The sequence below is a fragment of the Bubalus bubalis genome, chromosome 1 (assembly GCF_019923935.1).
Source record: "Bubalus bubalis isolate 160015118507 breed Murrah chromosome 1, NDDB_SH_1, whole genome shotgun sequence".
Taxonomy (NCBI): Eukaryota; Metazoa; Chordata; class Mammalia; order Artiodactyla; family Bovidae; genus Bubalus; species Bubalus bubalis.
The window spans coordinates 10639212-10659533 of record NC_059157.1 but is presented as its reverse complement, the minus strand read 5'-3'; the positions used below and the strand labels follow the sequence as shown (position 1 = coordinate 10659533).

The 20322-nt window shown below is 39.4% G+C and overlaps 1 protein-coding gene across 1 annotated transcript in view; it reads left to right on the top strand.

Moving 5' to 3' along the window:
- ADAM18 (ADAM metallopeptidase domain 18) overlaps nucleotides 1-20082 on the top strand; it is a 94205-nt gene extending 74123 nt beyond the window's left edge. Inside the window, exons 17-19 of the mRNA XM_025278171.3 lie at nucleotides 5871-5985; nucleotides 14672-14828; nucleotides 19641-20082. Of these exons, the coding sequence (XP_025133956.3) occupies nucleotides 5871-5985; nucleotides 14672-14828; nucleotides 19641-20082 (714 nt within the window). The remainder of the gene's footprint in view (nucleotides 1-5870; nucleotides 5986-14671; nucleotides 14829-19640) is intronic.
- The last annotated feature ends 240 nt before the right edge of the window (nucleotides 20083-20322 follow it).

Genomic DNA, 20322 nt, shown 5'->3' with positions numbered 1-20322 from the left:
GTTACTTTTGCATTTAATATTTACTTCTTAAAAATGTATAATTTGGGACCCTTGTTTCACTGCTTTCCAAAAAGATAATCAGTGTATAATTCAGTCAACATTATAGAAATGAAATTAAATTTATCAGTATTCAGTTTTGTAATATTCAGTATTACAATTTACTTGGTTGGTTTTAGAAGATATAGAATGCTACTGCTTTGTCTTGAATTTTCTATGAAACTTTTCTGTAAACAAAAAGGATAGCTACATTTTCATGTTTTGGTTTTTACTTTCATTGTTGTTCATTTTAATTGTTACCATTGTTGGTATGATCTTTTGCTCTTCTTTGTTCAATTCTCTGCTTTAAGCCTTCAGCCTCAATATTTTTTGTAAAATCTCAAACCAAACTTATAGTTTGCAGTTTATTGATACATTTTGTTTAGCTGTAATTAACATGAAATATCATATTAGTTTTCAAATCTCAGTTCAGTTCAGTCACTCAGTTGTGTCCAACTCTTTGTGACCCCATGGATTGCAGCACACCAGACCTCCCTGTCTATCACCAACTCCCGGAGTTTACTCAAACTCACGTCCATTGAGTTGGTGATGCCATCCAACCATTGTATCATCTGTCGTCCCCTTCTCCTCCTGCCTTCAATCTTTCCCAGCGTCAGGGTCTTTTCAAATGAGTCAGTTCTTCAAATCAGGTGTCCAGAGTATTAGAGTTTCAGCTTCAGCATCAGTCCTTCCAATGCATATTCTGGACTGATTTCCTTTAGGATGGACTGGTTGAATCTCTTTGCAGTCCAAGGGACTCTCAAGAGTCTTCTCCAACACCACAGTTAAAAAGCATCAATTCTTTTGTAATAAGTTTTCTTTTTAGTCCAACTCTTACATCCATATATGACTACTGGAAAAACCATAGCTTTGACTAGATGGACCTTTGTCATAATTTGATACTTTATACATTATGAAATTAACATTCCAGTAAGACTAGGTTTATGTACATTCTATTTTATAGTAAAAAGTTTTATTTAAAAAATCCAAAATATAGCTACTTTGATGTTCTTAAGAGATTTGGTCTATTATGTTAATTTTTTCTAAAATTTATATTATAGGAATTTATCTATTTAGATTTTATAATCTAGATAAATGTTGTTTCTGACATGACATTGTTCATCTATTTTAATCATAGAGTTAGGGTGCTGGAATACCACTTTAAAGTAGAGAGAAATATATCTCGTGCAGTATGCATTTAAAGTTCTAGCATATCAACAATGCAAAAATGTCTTTCCACATTAAAAAAAAATCGTTTGCACAAAATTATTAAGTTTTAGTTCTGCTCTCCCAAAACTTTGTAAGCTCAGTTGGACTGTTCTATTTCCTTCAGTCCTGTCGAAGAGAAATGTGATGGTAGTTTAATTCCATTTTATTTGTGCTGAATGTTGTGAGATTTTCTTCATTTTCTGACATTAGAAATATTACTGACAAGTGACTAAGGTATACATTTTCATTTCATTTTTTCTGCTAAGAACTCCTTGGGTTAGAAAGCTCCCCTGGAGAAGGAAATGGCAACCCACTCCAGTACTCTTACATGGGAAATCGCATGGACAGAGGAGCCTGGTGGGCTACAGTCATGGGGTTACAAAAAGTCAAACACAATTTAGCGACTAAACACCAAACACTAGAAAGTCAAAGTACATATCTAGTCTGAAATAGCAAGTCATTCTTCACTTAATAAAATTTAATAATATTTATTTGCTTATTGCTTCTGCTCTAGCTGACCATCTTTTTTCTCACTACATTAGTAAAAATGTAATGATGGTAACCTCTGTTGTTTATGTTAAATAAGGATAGGGCAAAATTTGGGGATTAGATTTGAAATATGAAATAAATGATATTTTAGTCTTAATTTCAAAATTTTACATTAAAACATTTATCACCAATGCGTTGTGTGTGTATGTGTGTGCTCAGCTGTGTCCGACTCTGCAACCCCATGGTCCATAGCCTGCCAGCCTCCTTTGTTTATGGGATTTTTCCAAGCCAGAATTCTGGAGTGGGTTGCCATTTCCTAATCTAAGGGATCTTCCCAAACCAAGGTTGAACCCACATCTCCTGTGTCTGCTGCATTGGCAGGGAGATTCTTTACCATTAAGGCCACCTGGGAAGCCGGGCTACACTAAATATCAAAAAACACAGATATTGATGTGTAAATTAGAAGAACACTTTTGGAATTCATTATTATAAATAAAACTCATTTTGTTGAAATCACTTTTGACATGTAGGGAAAAGATATTTAAAATTTCAATAATCTTTCAGTTCAGTTCAGTCATGTCCAACTCTTTGCAACTCCATGAATCATAGCATGCCAGGCTTCCCTGTCCATCACCAACTCCTGGAGTTCACTCAAACTCATGTCCATCGAGTTGGTGATGTAATCCAGCCATCTCATCCTCTGTCATCCCCTTCTACTCCTGCCCTCAATCCCTCCCAACATCAGGGATTTTTCCAGTGAGTCAACTCTTCGCACGAGGTGGCCAAAGTATTGGAGTTTCAGCTTCAGCATCAGTCCTTCCAATGAACACCCAGGACTGATCTCCTTTAGGATGGGCTGGTTGGATCTCCTTGCAGTCCAAGGGACTCTCAAGAGTCTTCTCCAGCACCACAGTTCAAAAGTATCAATTCTTCGGCACTCAGCTTCCTTCACAGTCCAACTCTCACATCCATACATGACCACTGGAAAAACCATAGCCTTGACTAGACGGAGCCTTGTTGGCAAAGTAATGTCTCTGCTTTTTAATATGCATTCTAGATTGGTCATAACTTCCAAGGAGTAAGCATCTTTTAATTTCATGGCTGCAGTCACCATCTGCAGTGATAAAGTCTGACACTGTTTCCACTGCTTCCCCATCTATCTGCCATGAAGTGATGGGACCAGATGCCATGATCTTAGTTTTCGGAATGTTGAGTTTTAAGCGAACTTTTTCACTCTCCTCTTTCACTTTCATCAAGAGGCTTTCTGCTATATGGGTGGTGTCATCTGCATATCTGAGGTTACTGATATTTCTCCCAGCAATCTTGATTCCAGCTTGTGCTTCCTCCAGCCCAGCATTATCTTTAAACCCCCCAAATTTGTCATTATCAGCATACATGGACAAAACACAATGTCTGCAATATAATGATAGGAAATAACCATAAGTGTCTATTTCTTAAAATGTGCTAGCCCTATATTTATACCTTTAGGTATGGGAATAAATTCATAATATATCATTAGTGATGTTTGTTTGGCAAAAACCTGGGAATGAGTATTTATATGTTTGTGGATGTGGGTATGTGTGTTTATCTGTGAATATATGTAAAGCAGAAAGCGCTTAGCAGTGGAGAGGGACTTAATTAGTGGATGAAGGCCCTCTTTTGTGTGTTAGTTGCTCAGTCATTTCTGACTCTTTGCAGCCCCATGGAGTATTGCTGCCAGGCTCCTCTGTCCATGGAATTCTCCAGGCAGGAATATTGGAGTGGGTAGCCATTCCCTTCTCCAGAGGGTCTTCCTGACCCAGGGATCAAACCTGGGTCTCCTGCATTACAGGCAGATTCTTTACTGTCAAGCCCAAGGGAAGCCCTATGTATCAATATATAGTCTTTAATAAACTTAGAAGACAAGCATTTTGCCTTCTTGCATTTCTTTTTCTTGAAGATGGTTTTAGTCAAAACCTCCTGTACAATGTTACAAACCTCGGTCCATAGTTCTGCAGCCATTCTGTCTACCAGATCTAGTCCCTTGAAACTATTCATCCCTTCCCCTGTAAAATCATAAGGGATTTGATTTAGGTCATTCCTGAATGGCCTAAAAGGAGAAAAGGAAAGATAAATCCAACTGAATGCAGAGTTCCAGAGAACAGCAAGGAGAGAAAGTCTTTTTAGGTGGACAATGTAAAGAAATAGAAGAAAACAATAGAATGAGGAAGACTAGAGCTCCCTTCAAGAAAATTAGTGATACCAAGAGAACATTTCATGCAAGGATGAACACAGTAAAGGACAGAAATGGCAAGGACCTGATAGAAGCAGAAGAAATTAAGAAGAGGTAGCAAGAATACACAGAAGAACTGTAGAAGAAAGTCTTAATGTCCTGGATAACCATGATGGTGTAGTCACTCACCTAGAGCCAGACATCCTGGAGTGTGAAGTCAAGTGAGCCTTAGGAAGCATACCTATGAACAAAGCTAATGGAAGTGATGGAATTCCAGCTAAGCTATTTCAAATCCTAAAAGATGATACTGTTAAAGTGCTGCATTCAATATGCCAACAAATTTGGGAAACTCAGTAGTGGCCACAGGACTGGAAAAGGTGAGTTTTCATTTCAGTCCCAAAGAAAGGTAATGCCAAAGAATGTTCAAATTACCATAAAATTGCACTCACTTCACATGCTAACAAGATTATGCTCAAAATCCTTCAAGCTCGTCTTCAGAAGTACATGAACCGAGAACTTCCAGATGTACGAGTTGGATTTAGAAAAGGCAGAGGAACCAGAAGTAAAATTGACAACATCCATTGGATCATAGAAAAAGCAAGGAAGTTCCAGAAAAAAAAAACATCTACTTCTGCTTCACTGACTGTCTTAAACACTTTTTCTGTGTGGATCACAACAAACTGTGGAATATTCTTAAAGAGATAGGAATACCAGACCACCTTATCTGCCTCCTGAGAACCTGTATGCAGGTCAAGAAAGGCCAGTCAGAACTGGACATGAAGCAAAAGATTGGTTCCAAATTGGAAAAGGAGTATGTCAAAGATGTATATTGTCATCCTGCTTATTTAACTTATATGCAGAGCATATCCTGCAAAATGACAGACAGGATGACTCACAAGCTGGAATCAGGATTGCTGGGAGAACTATCAACAACCTCAGGTATGCAAATGATAGCACGCTAATGGCAGAAAGTGAAGAGGAACTGAAGAGACTCTTGATAAGGATGGAAGAGGAGAGTGAAAAAGCTGGCTTAAAACTCAGCATTCAAAAAATGAAGATCATGACATCTGGTCCCATCTGCTGCTAAGTCACTTCAGTCGTGTCCAACTCTGTGCGACCCCACAGATGGCAGCCCACCAGGCTTCCCCGTCCCTGGGATTCTCCAGGCAAGAATACTGGAGTGGGTTGCCATTTCCTTCTCCAATCTGGTCCCATCACTTCATGGCAAATCAGTGGGGAAAAAGAAACAGTGGCAGATTTCATTTTCTTGGACTGCACAATCACTGAGAATAGTGACTGCAACCACAAAATTAAAAGATGCTTCTTGGGAAAAAAAAATATGACAAATCTAGATAGCATATTAAAAATCAGAGACATCACTTTGCCTACAAAAGTCCATATAGTCAAAGCTCTGGTTTTTCCAGTAGTCATGTATGGATGTGAGAGTTGACCATAAAGAAGGCTGAATCCCAAAGAATTGATGCCTTTGAACTGTGGTGCTGGAGAAGACTTTTGAGAGTCCCTTGGACAGCAAGGAGATCAAACCAGTCAATCCTAAAGGAAATAAACCATGAACATTCATTGAAAGGACTGATGCTGAAGCTGAAGTTCCAATACTTTGGCCACCTGGTGGGAAGAGCAGACTCATTGGAGAAGACCCTGATGCTGGGATAGATTGAGGGCAAGAGGAGAAGGGAGCAACAGGATGAGATGGTTGGATGGCATCACTGATTCAATGGACCTGGGAGATAATGAAGGAGAGAGAAGCCTGTTGTGCTACAGTTCATGGGTGGCAAAGAGTTGGAAACAACTTAGCAACTGAACAACAAACTTAGAAATCAGGGATTTTATTCTTTGAAAGTAAGTATATATGACATACAGAGACTATCGTGATTCATAGTAATGACACATTTTTCTGTTTCAGGTATGTAATAATTTAGGCAATTGTCATTGCATTCCTGACTATACACCTCCAGATTGTGAATTACAAATTGGTTCACCAGGAGGAAGTATTGATGATGGATATGATCATAAATCTTGTGAGTAGAAATTAAACTTTTAAATTCTAGAATGTTTTAAAAATAAAGCATCAAAATAGGATGCTTTATGAAATAAAGAAATACACTATTAACTAAAATCTTTCATGATCTCCCAAGTGACTGAAAGAATTACTTTGAATAGTGGCTTTCATTAAATTAATGTTAAATAACATTTGTAATGTGCTTCCCACAGAGACACCCAGTTTTAATCAACTCAGTTACTAAAATACAATATAGTACTCAAGTTTCAATAAACATCATGCGTGCTCAGTCGCCTCAATCATGTCTGTCTCTTTGTGACCCTATGGACTGTGGCCCAGCAGGCTCCACTGTTCATGGGATTCTCCAAGCAAGAATAGTGGAGTAGATTGCCAGTTCCTTCTCCAGGGAGTCTTCCCGACCCAGGGATCGAACCCAAGTCTCTTGTATCTCCTGCATTGGCAGGCAGGTTCTTTACCACTAATGCCACCTGGAAAACCCTAGTAAACATCATAGCATACATTAAAAAATAAATATGGATGGATGAACATCATGCAAATTATTTGCATTCCATGTTATTAAAAACTTTGCAGGTTATTAAAAAGCACGTCTAGGATAAGGTGTTTATTTTGAATGAAATTTATGTAAAAAATGTATGACAAAATATAAGTATATGTATTTACTAGGAAATAATAGTAAATCACATTTTGAGTGATGAAGTACAAGTTTATACTTTCTCTAGTTTCCATGAATGAAGGCAAGTTGCTATTCTTTGATTCAACATCTATTTATGATAAAAACTCTCAATAGGGCTTCCTTTGTGGGAAGAATCCACCTGCCAATGCAGAGGACATGGGCTCAATCCCTGGTCCAGGAGAATTCCACATGCCACAGGACAACTAAGTCCACCCACTGCAGCTACTGAGTCGGTATGCCCTAGAGCCTGAGCTCCACAACAAGAGAAGCCAGCTCAGTGAGAAACCCGCACACTGCAACTAAGAGGAGCCACTGCTCATCACAAACTAGGGAAAGCCTGCACTCAGCAATGAGGACCCACCACAACCAAAAATAAAACAGATAAATAAATCTTAAAAAAATAAAACTGTCAACAGTGTGGGTATAGAGTGACTATACCTCATCAAGGTGGAGTCCACATATGGCAAACCCCAAACTAACATCATTCAGTTCAGTTCAGTTCAGTCGCTCAGTCGTGTCCAACTCTTTGTGACCCATGAATCGCAGCACGCCAGGCCTCCCTGTCCATCACCAACTCCTGGAGTTCACTCAGACTCATGTCCATCGAGTCAGTGATGCCATCCAGCCATCTCATCCTCTGTCATCCCCTTCTCCTCTTGCCCCCAATCCCTCCCAGCATCAGCGTCTTTTCCAATCAGTCAACTCTTTACATCAGATGGCCAAAGTACTGGAGCTTCAGCTTTAGCATCATTCCTTCCAAAGAAATCCCAGGGCTGATCTCCTTCAGAATGGACTGGTTGGATCTCCTTGCAGTCCAAGGGACTCTCAAGAGTCTTCTCCAACACCACAGTTCAGAAGCATCAATTCTTCGGCGCTCAGCTTTCTTCACATCATACGCAATAGTTAAAAGCTGAATGCTTTTCCTCTAAGATCAGAAATAAGACAAGGATGCCTATGCCCACTACTTTTATCCAACACAGAATTGAAAGTCGTAGTCACAGCAATTAAACAAAAATAAATAAATAAAATAAATCCTAGATTCTAGTTGTATTTGATGAGTTTTCTTTTTTAAAAAAATATTTATTTTTATTGGAGGATAATTGCTTTATGATATTATGTTGGTTTCTGCCTATATCAACATTTTTGTTTGCTTTTTAATTAATTTATTTATTTTTAATTGGAGGAGAGCGTTTTATTCTTATTGGACGACATGGCCCAAATTGTTTCATATGCATCCATTTGTAAAATTTTTCTTGTATTTGTGTCATTTCAGTGGAACAGCTGGACACTCATAAGCAAAAAAATTATCCTATTCACAACTTTCAAATATTAACTCAAAATGGATCATAGTCCTAAAGTCTAAAAGTATAACTAAGGACAAGCTCAGGCAATGGTAGTGACTGGAGACAGTGGTATGCATACACTTGGCTGTGGGGCCCAAGTGCAGGTGTCCAGGTGGTGGCAGATGTCAGTTGAAGATGTGTTTGTAGTGATCAGGGCTGGGGTAGGTGGCAATGGCTGGAGCCAACTATAGGCTCACTGGCTGTTCCAATGGCCCTGAATGTCAGTGCACTTTCCTATTGCTTCACACTCTACTTCTGCGAATGCATACTGCAAGGGAAATCAGTGATGAGGTGCGGAAATCAAGTTCTGGGGCATGCCAGTGCACAATCGGACAGGCTAGCTCCAGGTAGGCACAGTGATGCCCACCACTGTCAGAAGTCCGATTGTGACCTGGATCCAACAAACAGCTAGAGTATGCTCTCCTGTAGCTGTTCTCTTCCTCCCCTGGGTGTGTGCACTGTCTTGGAGGTCAGGTCTTGCTGGGGGTGTGCAGGTTCAGAGCTGAAGGCAGGGGCTGGTTACAAGTAGGCACGGTGGTGTGGGCCGGTCAGAGAGGCAGAACCTGATCTGGATCTGACAAACAGCTGCAGGGGCCATAGGTGTTGATATGCTCTTCTGTGGCTGGACGCTCACCCCAGAACATGCAGTGGAAGCCAGAGACGAGTCAGGCTGGGAACATACAAGTGCATGAGTGCAGGGGCTATTCACAGGTGGACATGGTGACATTGACCAGTGATGGAAGGCAGGACCTGAGTCTGTCCACAAATAGTAGTGTGTGGCCGGGAAGGAAGGCGGGGGAAAGAGAAGGCTGGCTGGCTACACATTCACCTGTGGCTGTAGGTTGTTGTTTTATCATTCAGTTGCTAAGTCGTGTCTGACTATTTGTGACCCCATGGATTGTGATCCACCAAACTTCTCTGTCCATGAGATTTCCTGGGCAAGAATACTGGAATGGGTTGCCATTTCCTTCTTCAGGGGATCTTCCCCACCCAGGGATAAAACCTGTGTCTCCTTCATTACCAGGCAGATTGTTTACAATGAAGCCCCAGGGAAGCCTGCTGCAGATTACTTCCACTTATTATATCAAAGGGTTTAGTCAGTATATCCTTCCCCCCAAAGCATATGGATTAAAAAGAAAATCAGTGTTTCTGTACAGGTAATATGATCCTATATGCAGAAAATCCTAATGAGTCACCAAAACCTAAAGAGTAAGGTGGAAGAAAATGAGATCAATATACAAAAAGCAATTGTATATCTACAAGCTAAAAAGAGACAGTCCAACAATGATATTAAGGAAGCAATTTTATTCATGACAGCATAAAAAATAAAATACATAGAAATAAATTCAGTGGAAAAGTACATGATTTGTACACTGAAAACTTCAAACCATTGCTGAGATAAATTAAAGAAAATTTAAGTAACTGAAGAGACAGTTATGTTCAGAGTTTGGAAAACACTTGTTACAAGGTCAGTTCTCCCCAGATTTATCTATACACTCAGGAAAATCCCTTTGTAAGTCATCCATCAGGTTCATTTGCAGAAATTGACAAGCTGATTATAAACTTTATACAGAATTTCAAAGGGACTAGTGTTGTCAAAATAACTTTGAGACAGAGTGATGTTGGAGAAAATACACCACCCAATTACAAAACTTTCTATAAAGTTACAATAATCAATGCAGTGTAACATTGATTTTAACATAGACATGTAGATCAATGGAACAGAATAAATCACTGGAAGTAGAGCCACAGATGCATGGAAAACTAATTTTCCATAAAGTGCAAAGCAAATCAGTGAATAACGGATAACTTTTTCAACAAAAAGTGCTGGAACAATTATATACTCACATGCAGAAAAAAAGAATTCTATACATGTTCTGACATCATGTGTAAAAATTCACTCAAAGTGGATCACAGACCAAAATGTGAAGCCTAAACGTATAAAACTTCCAGAAGAGTATATAGGAGAAAACCTAAGCGCCTTTGGATTAAATGATTATTTTTTTTAACATGTGATACCAAAAGCACATTCTAAGGAGGAAAGGTGAAAACTTGGACATCATCACAATGAAAAGCTTTTGCTCTTCAAAACTCACTTGAAGAATTTTGTATATAACTAGAGTTAGGTATATAACTAATAAAGTATTTATATTCTGAATATATACACATTTAATATTCACAATATAATTTTTGACAATTAATAATGGAAAACAAACAGCCCAATAAAGATGGGAAAAATATGGATACTTTATCAAAGAAGATATATAGATGATAGATAAGCACATGTAAAGATGCCCAAAGTCATTGTTCATCAAAGAAATGCACACTAAAATCACAATTACACAATTACTGTTACATTCTTTTTAAATTTTAAAGACTAACCACATGAAGTTTTGCCAAAATGGGAGGATAGTGTCTCATACACTATTGTTGAAATGTAAAAGTGTACAGTTTCAGCTTCTTCTTAAAAGAATCTTATTTATTTATTATTTATCTTTGACCGTGCTGGGTCTTCGTCGCTGCACGGGGTTTTTCTAGTCGGAGTGAGCAGGGGCTGCTCAGTAGTTGTGGCGTGAGGGCTTCTCACTGCAGTGACTTCTCGCTGCAGAGCACAGGCTCTAGGGCATGAGGGCCTCAGTAGTTGCGGCTCCCCAGCTCTAGAGCACATGGGCTTAGTTGTTCCTTGGGATATGGGATCTTCCTGGATCAGGGCTGGAACCCGTGTCTCCTGCACTGGCAGGTGAATTTATCACTGAGGCTCCAGGGAAGCCCTTAGCTTCTTTCACCTATCATGTAATGCAGTCACTTTACTGCTTAACCAAGAGAATAGAATGCCTTCACCCCTACAAAACTTTGTACACAAACGTTCATAATAGCTCTACATGTAGTAGATAAGATTTGAAAAACAACCCAAAGACAAATCAACAGGTGATGGATCAACAAAGTGTGGTATATTCAAAAAACAGCATACTACTGAACAATAAAAGGGAATGAGCCACTGTTAAAAATACTAACGTGGATGGATGTCAACATTTATGCTGTGTGAAAAAAGCAATATTAAAATGAATACAGACTGTGTGACTTTATTTATATTACATTGTAGAACACCTAAACTAATTGATAGAGAATGCTGATCAGATCAGTGGTTGCTTGTGTTGGGAGTGGCAGCAAAGCAGCATTATATGGGCAAGAAGAAACTTGTGGGTGATGGATGTATTCACTCCAGTTGACCCTTGGACTACATGGATTTGAACTTCTCTATGCATTAACAGGGATGTCTGGCATGCTGCAGTCCATGAGGTCGCAAAGACTCAGACACAACTTGGCAACTGAACAACAAGTGCATCCACTTGTACACAGATTTTATTTCAATAAATACTACAGTAGTATAGCATCAGAAGTAGACTAAATCCATGGGCGGGCAGCTGCAGATATGGTGGAACCTGCACTACAGAGAGACCTCAGATATGGAGGACCAATGCTAAAGTTAAACATGAGTGTTTAGACTGCTTGGAGTGGATCCCCCAACCCTGCAACGTTCAGGAGTCAACTGTCTTTTGACTGATGTGGTGGTTTTATAGATATAAACATATATATATGTATATATATATATACACACAACATTTAATATACATCTCAAATAGATTCATGTATTATGCATCTAAAATAACAGTAAATATGTTAAAAATCACAAAATTTAAATGACATCAAAGACAAGAGTCACACTATTTTGTTGTCAAATCTCAGACATTAAACTTATTTTCCCTACCAATACTGATAAGAATTTTACATTAATTGAAGAAAATCCATAACAATCAAAACAAAAAATAATCTTTTAAGTGTATGCCTCATTTGCTCTATCTTATCCATTGTACAGTTATAGTGTTCACATTTCATCATATACGAAGAATCAGTTCAGTTCAGTTCAGTTGCTGAGTCGTATCCGACTCTTTGCGACCCCATGAATTGCAGCATGCCAGGCCTCCCTGTCCATCACCAACTCCTGGAGTTTACTCAAAATCATGTCCATTGAGTCAGTGATGCCATCCAACCATCTCATACTCTGTCGTCCACTTCTCCTCCTGCCTTCAATCTTTCCCAACATCAGGGTCTTTTCAAATAAGTCAGTTCTTTGCAAGAATAACTATATAATAAAAGAAGGAAAATACCAGTTATACCAAGACTCTCATCCATTGCTAGTGTGAATGTAATTCCTACAACCACTTAAGAAAATCACTGGAAAATTTACAAATGTTTGGTTTGCTGCTGCTAAGTCACTTCAGTCGTGTCCGACTCTGTGCGACCCCATAGACAGCAGCCCACCAGGCTCCCCCATCCCTGGGATTCTCCAGGCAAGAACACTGGAGTGGGTTGCCATTTCCTTCTCCAATGCATGAAAGTGAAAAGTGAAAGTGTCTGACTCTTCGCGACCCCATGGACTGCAGTCTACCAGGCTTCTCTGTCCATGGGATTTTCCAGGCAAGAGTACTGGAGTGGGGTGCCATTGCCTTCTCTGACAAATGTTCAGTTTAGGCACACACTATAAGTAAGCATCACATTCCCAAGGGCATACACCTGTGAGATATGCACACATGCATTGACTAAGAAATGTGTAGTATAATACTCATAGCAGCACTATTCATAACACTCATAATTGCAAGTTACCCAAATGCTCATAAGAAACAATGTATTTATAGCTGTTATTTCTATATAAAGATATTGTATGTAGTGATGAGAATGAATATTTTACAATTATAAATAATAATTTTGCCAAATCCCCAAATAAGGTAATATTGAGCTGAAAAATCAGATAGGATATAAATACATACAACATAACTCTATATAAATGCTGCTGCTGCTGCTAAGTTGCTTCAGTCGTGTCCAACTCTGTGCGACCCCATAGATGGCAGTCTACCAAGGCTCCCCCGTCCCTGGGACTCTCCAAGCAAGAACGCTGGAGAGGGTTGCCATTTCCTTCTCCGTTATAATCTGTCAAAAATGATCCATGGATTAGTGATTTTCCATGGATAGTGGCTGAAAGAAAGTAGATTGGAGGTAGTGAGATGCTGGTAATATTACTTTTCCTGGATTTGGTGCTGGTTACATACATGTGTTCAATTTAGAAAATTCTCTGAGCTATAAAATGATGACGTGAATGCATGTCTGTTAGTATTGTTACATTTCTGTAAAAAAAATCTACTAACTAAATAGTAATGGAGGAAAGCAATATCTTTTTTGTTGTTGTTTTGGTTTTTTAAAATATAAATTTATTTATTTTAATTGGAAAACAGAATTATGATTAGAAAATTTCCTGGTGTGTGCTTTTGAGACTCTAGCAGAGTATGTCTTGAGATCTGGATTATTTTTCTAATTCTTTGCCAATATATTTATTTACTGTGTACTTTTGCTGCTGCTGCTGCTGCTAAGTCACTTCAGTTGTGTCCAACTCTATGCAACCCCATAGACGGCAGCACGCCAGGCTCCGCCGTCCCTGGGATTCTCCAGGCAAGAACACTGGAGTGGGTTGCCATTTCCTTTTCCAATGCATGAAAGTGAAAAGTGAAAGTGAAGTCTCAGTTGTGTCTGACCCTCAGCGACCCCATGGACTGCAGCCTTCCAGGCTCCTCCGTCCGTGGGATTTCCCAGGCAAGAGTACTGGAGTGGGGTGTCATTGCCTTCTCTGTGTGTACTTTTGGGAATTGTGTAATATTTGAATTTTTTAAGACAGCAAAAGGGCATACTATATTGTTGACTGTCAACAAGAGGGAAAAAATACACACCAAACACACATTACATATAGGTAGATACAGACACAAGTATGGGTATAGAAATGGATTTTATTCACATGTATAAAATATAAATACTGGATGGAGAAACATAGTCATTTAAAAATGGTTTCCTTTGAGGAGAAAAACTATGTGACTTGGCAAGGTGGTGGATGGGGGCTTTTCACAGCATATTGGTAAATTTTTAACTTAAGCCCTACTAATATGTCACCTTTGAAATAAATAAATAAGATGAATGTAGTAAACAGACTTCAAACTGCATATACAGTATCATAATATTTTAAAAATATGCATAAAAGATGACTAGTAAGCCTCCAATACTTTGGTCACCTGAGGCAAAGTACTGACTCATTGGGGAAAAAACCCTGATGCTGGGAAAGATAGAAGGCGGGAGGAGAAGGGGACGACAGAGGATGAGATGGTTGGATGGCATCACTGACTCAATGGATATGAGTTTGAGCAAGCTCCAGGAGTTGTTGATGGACAGGGAGGCCTGGCATGCTGCAGTCCATGGGGTCGCAAAGAGTGGACAGAACTGAGTGAATGAACTGACTGAACTGAGTAAGCCTATGAAAAATATGCAATTGTAGTTTTGGGTATGAGCTTAAATGCCCTTTTATTTTCTCATATATGACAGTTTGCAAGGTCTTAAAGTTTCAATTATGTATATGATTTTACATGTATGCATAAGATTGCCGTCCAACTCTTTGCGACCCCGTGGACTGAAGCCCACCAGCTTCCTCTGTCCATGGCATTTTCCAGGCAAGAATACCGCAGTGAGCTGCCATTCCCTCTCCAGGATGCATATGATTAAAGTGAGATAAATAGAAATTTATTCAAGCATTCAGTGAATATCCACTTATTTCTGTGTTTCACTTCCAGATACAACGTTTACTAAAAAAGGCTACAATACACATCAGAACTGGCTTATTTTAAGTTTCTACATTTTTCTGCCCTTTTTCATAATTTTCACCATTATGATCATGAAGCGAAATGAAATGAGAAAATCATGCAATAAAGAGAGTGTGGAATATGAGGGGTAAGTAAGATTTTGCAAATAATTTAGTATCTCAAATTGTGCTAGTCATTAACCAGTGTCATAAATTCATAATTATATAATATTTGTTATATTTATTATGAAATGTGTGCTATTTTAAAATCTAAACTAATGTCCTTTTATCCATTCTGTTTTCCCAATAGTTCATTATTAGCATATTAAGACAAATCAAAATTTTGACTACTCTAGAACTGTTTTCCTGATGAATATTCCACAGTGCAGTAAGGACTTAATATGAGAAAACTATATTTGGTATATCATTTTAAGTTCCTAAGTGGATCTAAATTAAGTAGCAGTGTTTGTTTCCTTCAGAGAAATCCTTTTTATTCAATTTAGAATTTATATTAAAAATGTCATTAATAAATCCTTGAACCTCAAAATATTTTTGTCTCTTTAGTAGTCTCAAATGTTGTTAAAAAATCTCTGCAGAATTCCTCTGAAATTAGACACTGTTTCTTATAAACTTGTGCATGATATTCTTACTTTTGTCTATCTTCCTTTCTGATGACCTCTTTAACTCACTGAAGGCAAGAAACCTTTATATTAATCCCAATATGTGACAGCATGCATGAGGATTTTAGCCTCAAAGTGACATTTTCTTTGAAAACTATTATTGTGTGTTGTGCTTAGTCGCTCAGTCCTGTCTGACTCTTTGTGACCCTGTGGGCTGTAGTCTGCCAGGCTCCTCTGTCCATAGGATTCTCCAGGCAAGAATACTGGAGTGGGTTGCCATGCCCTTCTCCAGGGGATCTTCCTGACCCAGGGATTGTACCCAGATCCCCCGCATTGCAGGCAGATTCTTTACCATCTGAGCCACGAGGGAAGCCCATTTTATGAAGACATATTCAATTATACATACATCACATGTATATCATTTAGGGAAATGTTGGATCATATTCACTGAAAGAGAAAATGACTTAATCGGCCATCATGAGACTTTACAGAGGAAAAGAAAAAAAGAGAATTCAAAGAAAGCCTTGACAGGTAATGTTGTTGAGGGAAACTGAGTAATGTACATGCTGAATACAGCTCCATATCTAAAAATTCATGCTGTCCCAGACTTAATGACTGTTCCTTTACAAACTCTCCCACCAGACCTGGGATGTGTACCATTAAGCCTTCCATCTTTGTTTATTCTATAAGTATATACTGGAGCTTTTGAATACATAATTTTTATCCGATGGGAAAAATTGTTTTATCTTATAGCCATATATTTATTTCCATCATGCATTAGGCTAGGGCTCTGGGTTTAGGTAATAAGTTCACAGAGCTGGAACATCATTCTCATAACATCACATCAAAGACAAATGCAATGAACTGATAATATCAATATTGGTAACTTGGAGGAAATAGTGTTTGTCAGGTATTTCCTGAGAACATGAAAACACCTGTTAGACTATTTTTCTCTCTTTTTATACTTAAATCTATTTTTAAAAAAAAGGCAGCTAAATGTGCCCCGTATGTTTTTGGTTTTTGAGTAGTTCTTCACTTTCAGGCTCTATAAAGGGTGTTTCAGAATTATCTTGTATATTCCTTGTCACAGCCCTAGAAGCAGCCTTTTCTACAAGGATTGTTGGTTTCTTTTATTGGAAAACAATATTACAGACCTAGATGCTAGGTTTGCTCCTTGCTATTTGGGTTTCATTGCTTCTAGAACCTCACAACAGACAGATATATGAATCTGATATATGTGTACAACACATGTATACACACAATTGTCCTTAGATATCCTACAGATAAGTCCTTTGAATTTTTGCAACCCTATGAACTGTAGCAAACCAACTGTAGCAAACTGTAGCAAAGCCTGGTTTCCTCTGTTCCCCACTAACTCCTGGAGTTTGCTGAAATTCATTTCCATTGAGTTGGTGATGTTATTTAACCATCTCATTCTCTGCTGCCCTCTTCTCCTTTTACAGATAAAAATTGAGGGTTTTTTTTTCTTCAGATACGTGTCATATTTTCATTCAAATCACAGTATTTTTTGCTGAGGAAACATTTTTAAATTTTATCATTGTTTTCCTTCTTGGATTATGCTTTTGCTGTTATATTTAAAAACTCACCACCACATGTAAACCTGTGGCGGATTCATTTTGATATTTGGCAAATCTAATACAGTTATGTAAAGTTTAAAAATAAAATAAAATTAAAAAAAAAAAAAAAAAAAAAAAAAAAAAAAAAAAAAAAAACTCACCACCAAACCCAAGGTCACTCAGATTTTCTCCTATGCTTTCATCTTGAAGATTTATAGCTTTGCAATGCACATTTAGACCTATGATTCATTTTGAGGCAGTTTTTGTGCAAAATTTGAAGTAAAATTTGAAAGTATGACATATGTGATAAAGTTTGTATTTTTGCAAATGTATGCCAAATACTCCAGCGTCATTTGTTGAAAGAACTATATTCATCAAAATGCCTTTGCACCTTCATTGAAAATCTTGAACATATATATGTAGGTCTAATTTTGAATGAAGGAAATTAGATATTTCTTATTTTCTTATTAATATTAAGTGCATCTTCTTATTTATAGGGTAACGTTTTTTTTTTTCCTGCTATGTATCTTTTTCCAAGTTTCAAATACTAGAATGTGATTCTCTTTATCCACATATGCAAATAAGTTTGCCTAAAGGAAAGATGTGTTATCTTTTCCACATGCCAAGATTAAATAAGCTATGTCATGTCTGACTCTTTTGCATCCCCATGGACTGTGACCCACCAGGCACTTCCATCCATAGGATTTCTCAGGCAAAAATAATGAAGTGGATAGCCATTTCCTTCTCCAGGGGATCTTCCTGACCCAGGGATCGAACCCACGTCTCCTGCATTGGCAGGCATATTCTTTACTCTGTAGTGACTGGAAATATTCTATTTAGCCTTTCACTTTAGTCTTTCTAAACCATGGATTTTTCAAAGAACCAAAAGTATACAAAACTAAATAAATGAATTTTTATTATTTTCAATCATTTCATAGCTGTAATTATTTTGCCTCATACTAAACTGATGCTGAAGCTGAAGCTCTAATACTTTGGCCACCTGATGTGAAGAGCTGACTCATTAGAAAAGACCCTGATGCTGGGAAAGATTGAAGGCAGGAGGAGAAGGGGATGACAGAGGATGAGATGGTTGGATGGCATCACTGGCTCAATGGACATGAGTTTGAGCAAGCTCCAGGAGATGGCGAAGGACAGGGAAGGCTGGTGTGCTGCAATCCATGGCGTCAAAAAGAGGTGGACACGACTGAAGGACTGCACAATACAGCCTTCTTCATGGTCCAACTCTCACATCCGTACATGACTACCGGAAAAAAATGTAGTTTTGATTATATGACCTTTGTCAGCAAAGTGATGTCTCTGCTTTTTAATATGCTGTATAGGTTTCTCATAGCTTTCCTTCCAAGGAGAAAGCTTTTTATAATTTTGTGGCTGCAGTCTCTGTCTGCAGTGATTTTGGAGCCCAAGAAAACAAAATCTGCCACCTTTTCCACATTTTCCCCATCTATTTGCCAAGAAGTAATGGGGCCTGCTGCCATAATCTTAGTTTTTTGAATGTTGAGTTTTAAGTCAACTTTTACACTTTCCTTTCACCCTAATCAAGAGGCTCTTTAGCTATTCTTTGCTTCCTGCCATAAGGGTGGTATTATCTGCATATCTGAGGTTATTGATATTTCTCCCGGCAATCTTGATTCCAGCTTTGATTCATCCAGCCTGGTATTTCTCATGATGTACTCTGCATACAAGTTAAATAAGCAGAGTGATAATATACAGCCTTGACGTACTCCTTTCCCAATTTTGAATCAGTCTGTTGTTCCATGTCCATTTCTAACTGTTGCTTCTTGACCTGCCTACAGGTTTCTCAGGAGGCAGGTAAAGTGGCCTAGTATTCCCATCTGTTTAAGAATTCCCACAGTTTGTTGTGATCCACACAGTCAAAGGGTTTAGCGTAGTCAATGAAGCAGAAGTAGATGTTTTTCTGGAATTCTCTTGCTTTTTCTATGATACAACAGATGTTGGCAATTTTCTCTCTGGCTCCTCTGCCTTTTCTAAATGTAACTTGTACATCTGGAATCCGTTGATTCTTTATTTTTCACTCTCTCTTCCTTTTGAGTGCCTGTTTTGATCTGAGACTTAAAAGAGAAATCTGACAGTAGATATAGTTAAAGTATGAAACTGTCTACTACTAAACAGATTGTAAATTTGTATTTTCTTTTTCTTTCCCTAGTCATTCAGCCATTGTACCAGAATGCTATGACATGGACTACTAATATAGCTAAGCACTTCACCAACAAAATGCTTACATGAAGAGGAGAAAGTGTTTTGTAACCCTTATGCTATCCCTAAATACACTTAAAATGTCAAATTTTTGAAAATAAAGTGCACTTGGGCAGGAAGAAGTCTTCCTTCAGTTCAGTTCAGTTGCTCAGTCGTGTCCAACTCTTTGCGACCCCATGGACTGCAGCACACCAGGCCTCCCTGTCCATCACCAACTCCCAGAGTTTACTCAAACTCATGTCCATCGAGTCTGTGATGCTATCCAGCCATCTCATCCTCTGTTGTCCCCTTGTCCTCCTGCCTTCAATCTTTCTCAGCATAAAGGTCTTTTCCAAGGAGTCAGTTCTTCACATTAGGTGGCCAAAGTATTGGAGTTTCAGCTTCAGCATTGGTCCTTCCAATGAATATTCAGGACTGACTTCCTTTAGGATGGACTGGTTGGATCTCCTTGCAGTCCAAGGGACTCTCAAGAGTCTTCTCCAACACCACAGTTCAAAAAAGTCTCCTTGTGACTCCCAAATACACCTAGCCGCTGGTGGACCCCTCCAGTGGGCCGCAAATCCTGGTTCCCAAGCTGGGGAGAGGCCCAATGCACAGCTGCACTTCCATCCCTCACTCCATTCAACCCGCCAACAGACCTGCCTTCTCCACCTGCCTGCCCAGCTTGCCCCAGGCCAGCCCCTGAGGCATGCTCCTCCCCTCTCCTGTCCCGCCCTCCAGTCTCACCCTCTCCTCCTCTTTTCACTCCCGCCCCGCCGCCTCAGCCCTGCCCCTCAGAGCCAGCCCCGCCCCTCCCAGGTCCTGCTCCCAATCCCCCCTCCCCGCGCTTGGTGAACCCCGAGAGTCATTTCCAGTCAACCGCCTTCCCTGAGGTGAGGCCGGTCACGCAATGTTATCTCTCCTGCTACTCCTCACAGGGCTGGGCCGGCTGGCCTCTGTGGGCCATGGTAAGTGAGGACCCTGCCGGATAGGAGGGGGGTCCATTGTCACAGTGTCCCTTGGCGCGGGTGGAGGGCATTGCCCTCCTGGCCCCAGAAGCCCAGGTCAGGCTGAGGGAGCCCGGGCTTGGTTGGAGTCCTGCTCAGTTTCAGGGTTCTGCAAGGCCCGCTGGTCGGAGGGCTCAGAGCAGGACTGGGATAGTTGACGGGGACACAGGTGTTCCAGGGAGATGGGGTGGGGGTGGGGGTAGGGAGAGGATCCTGGATGGGGTC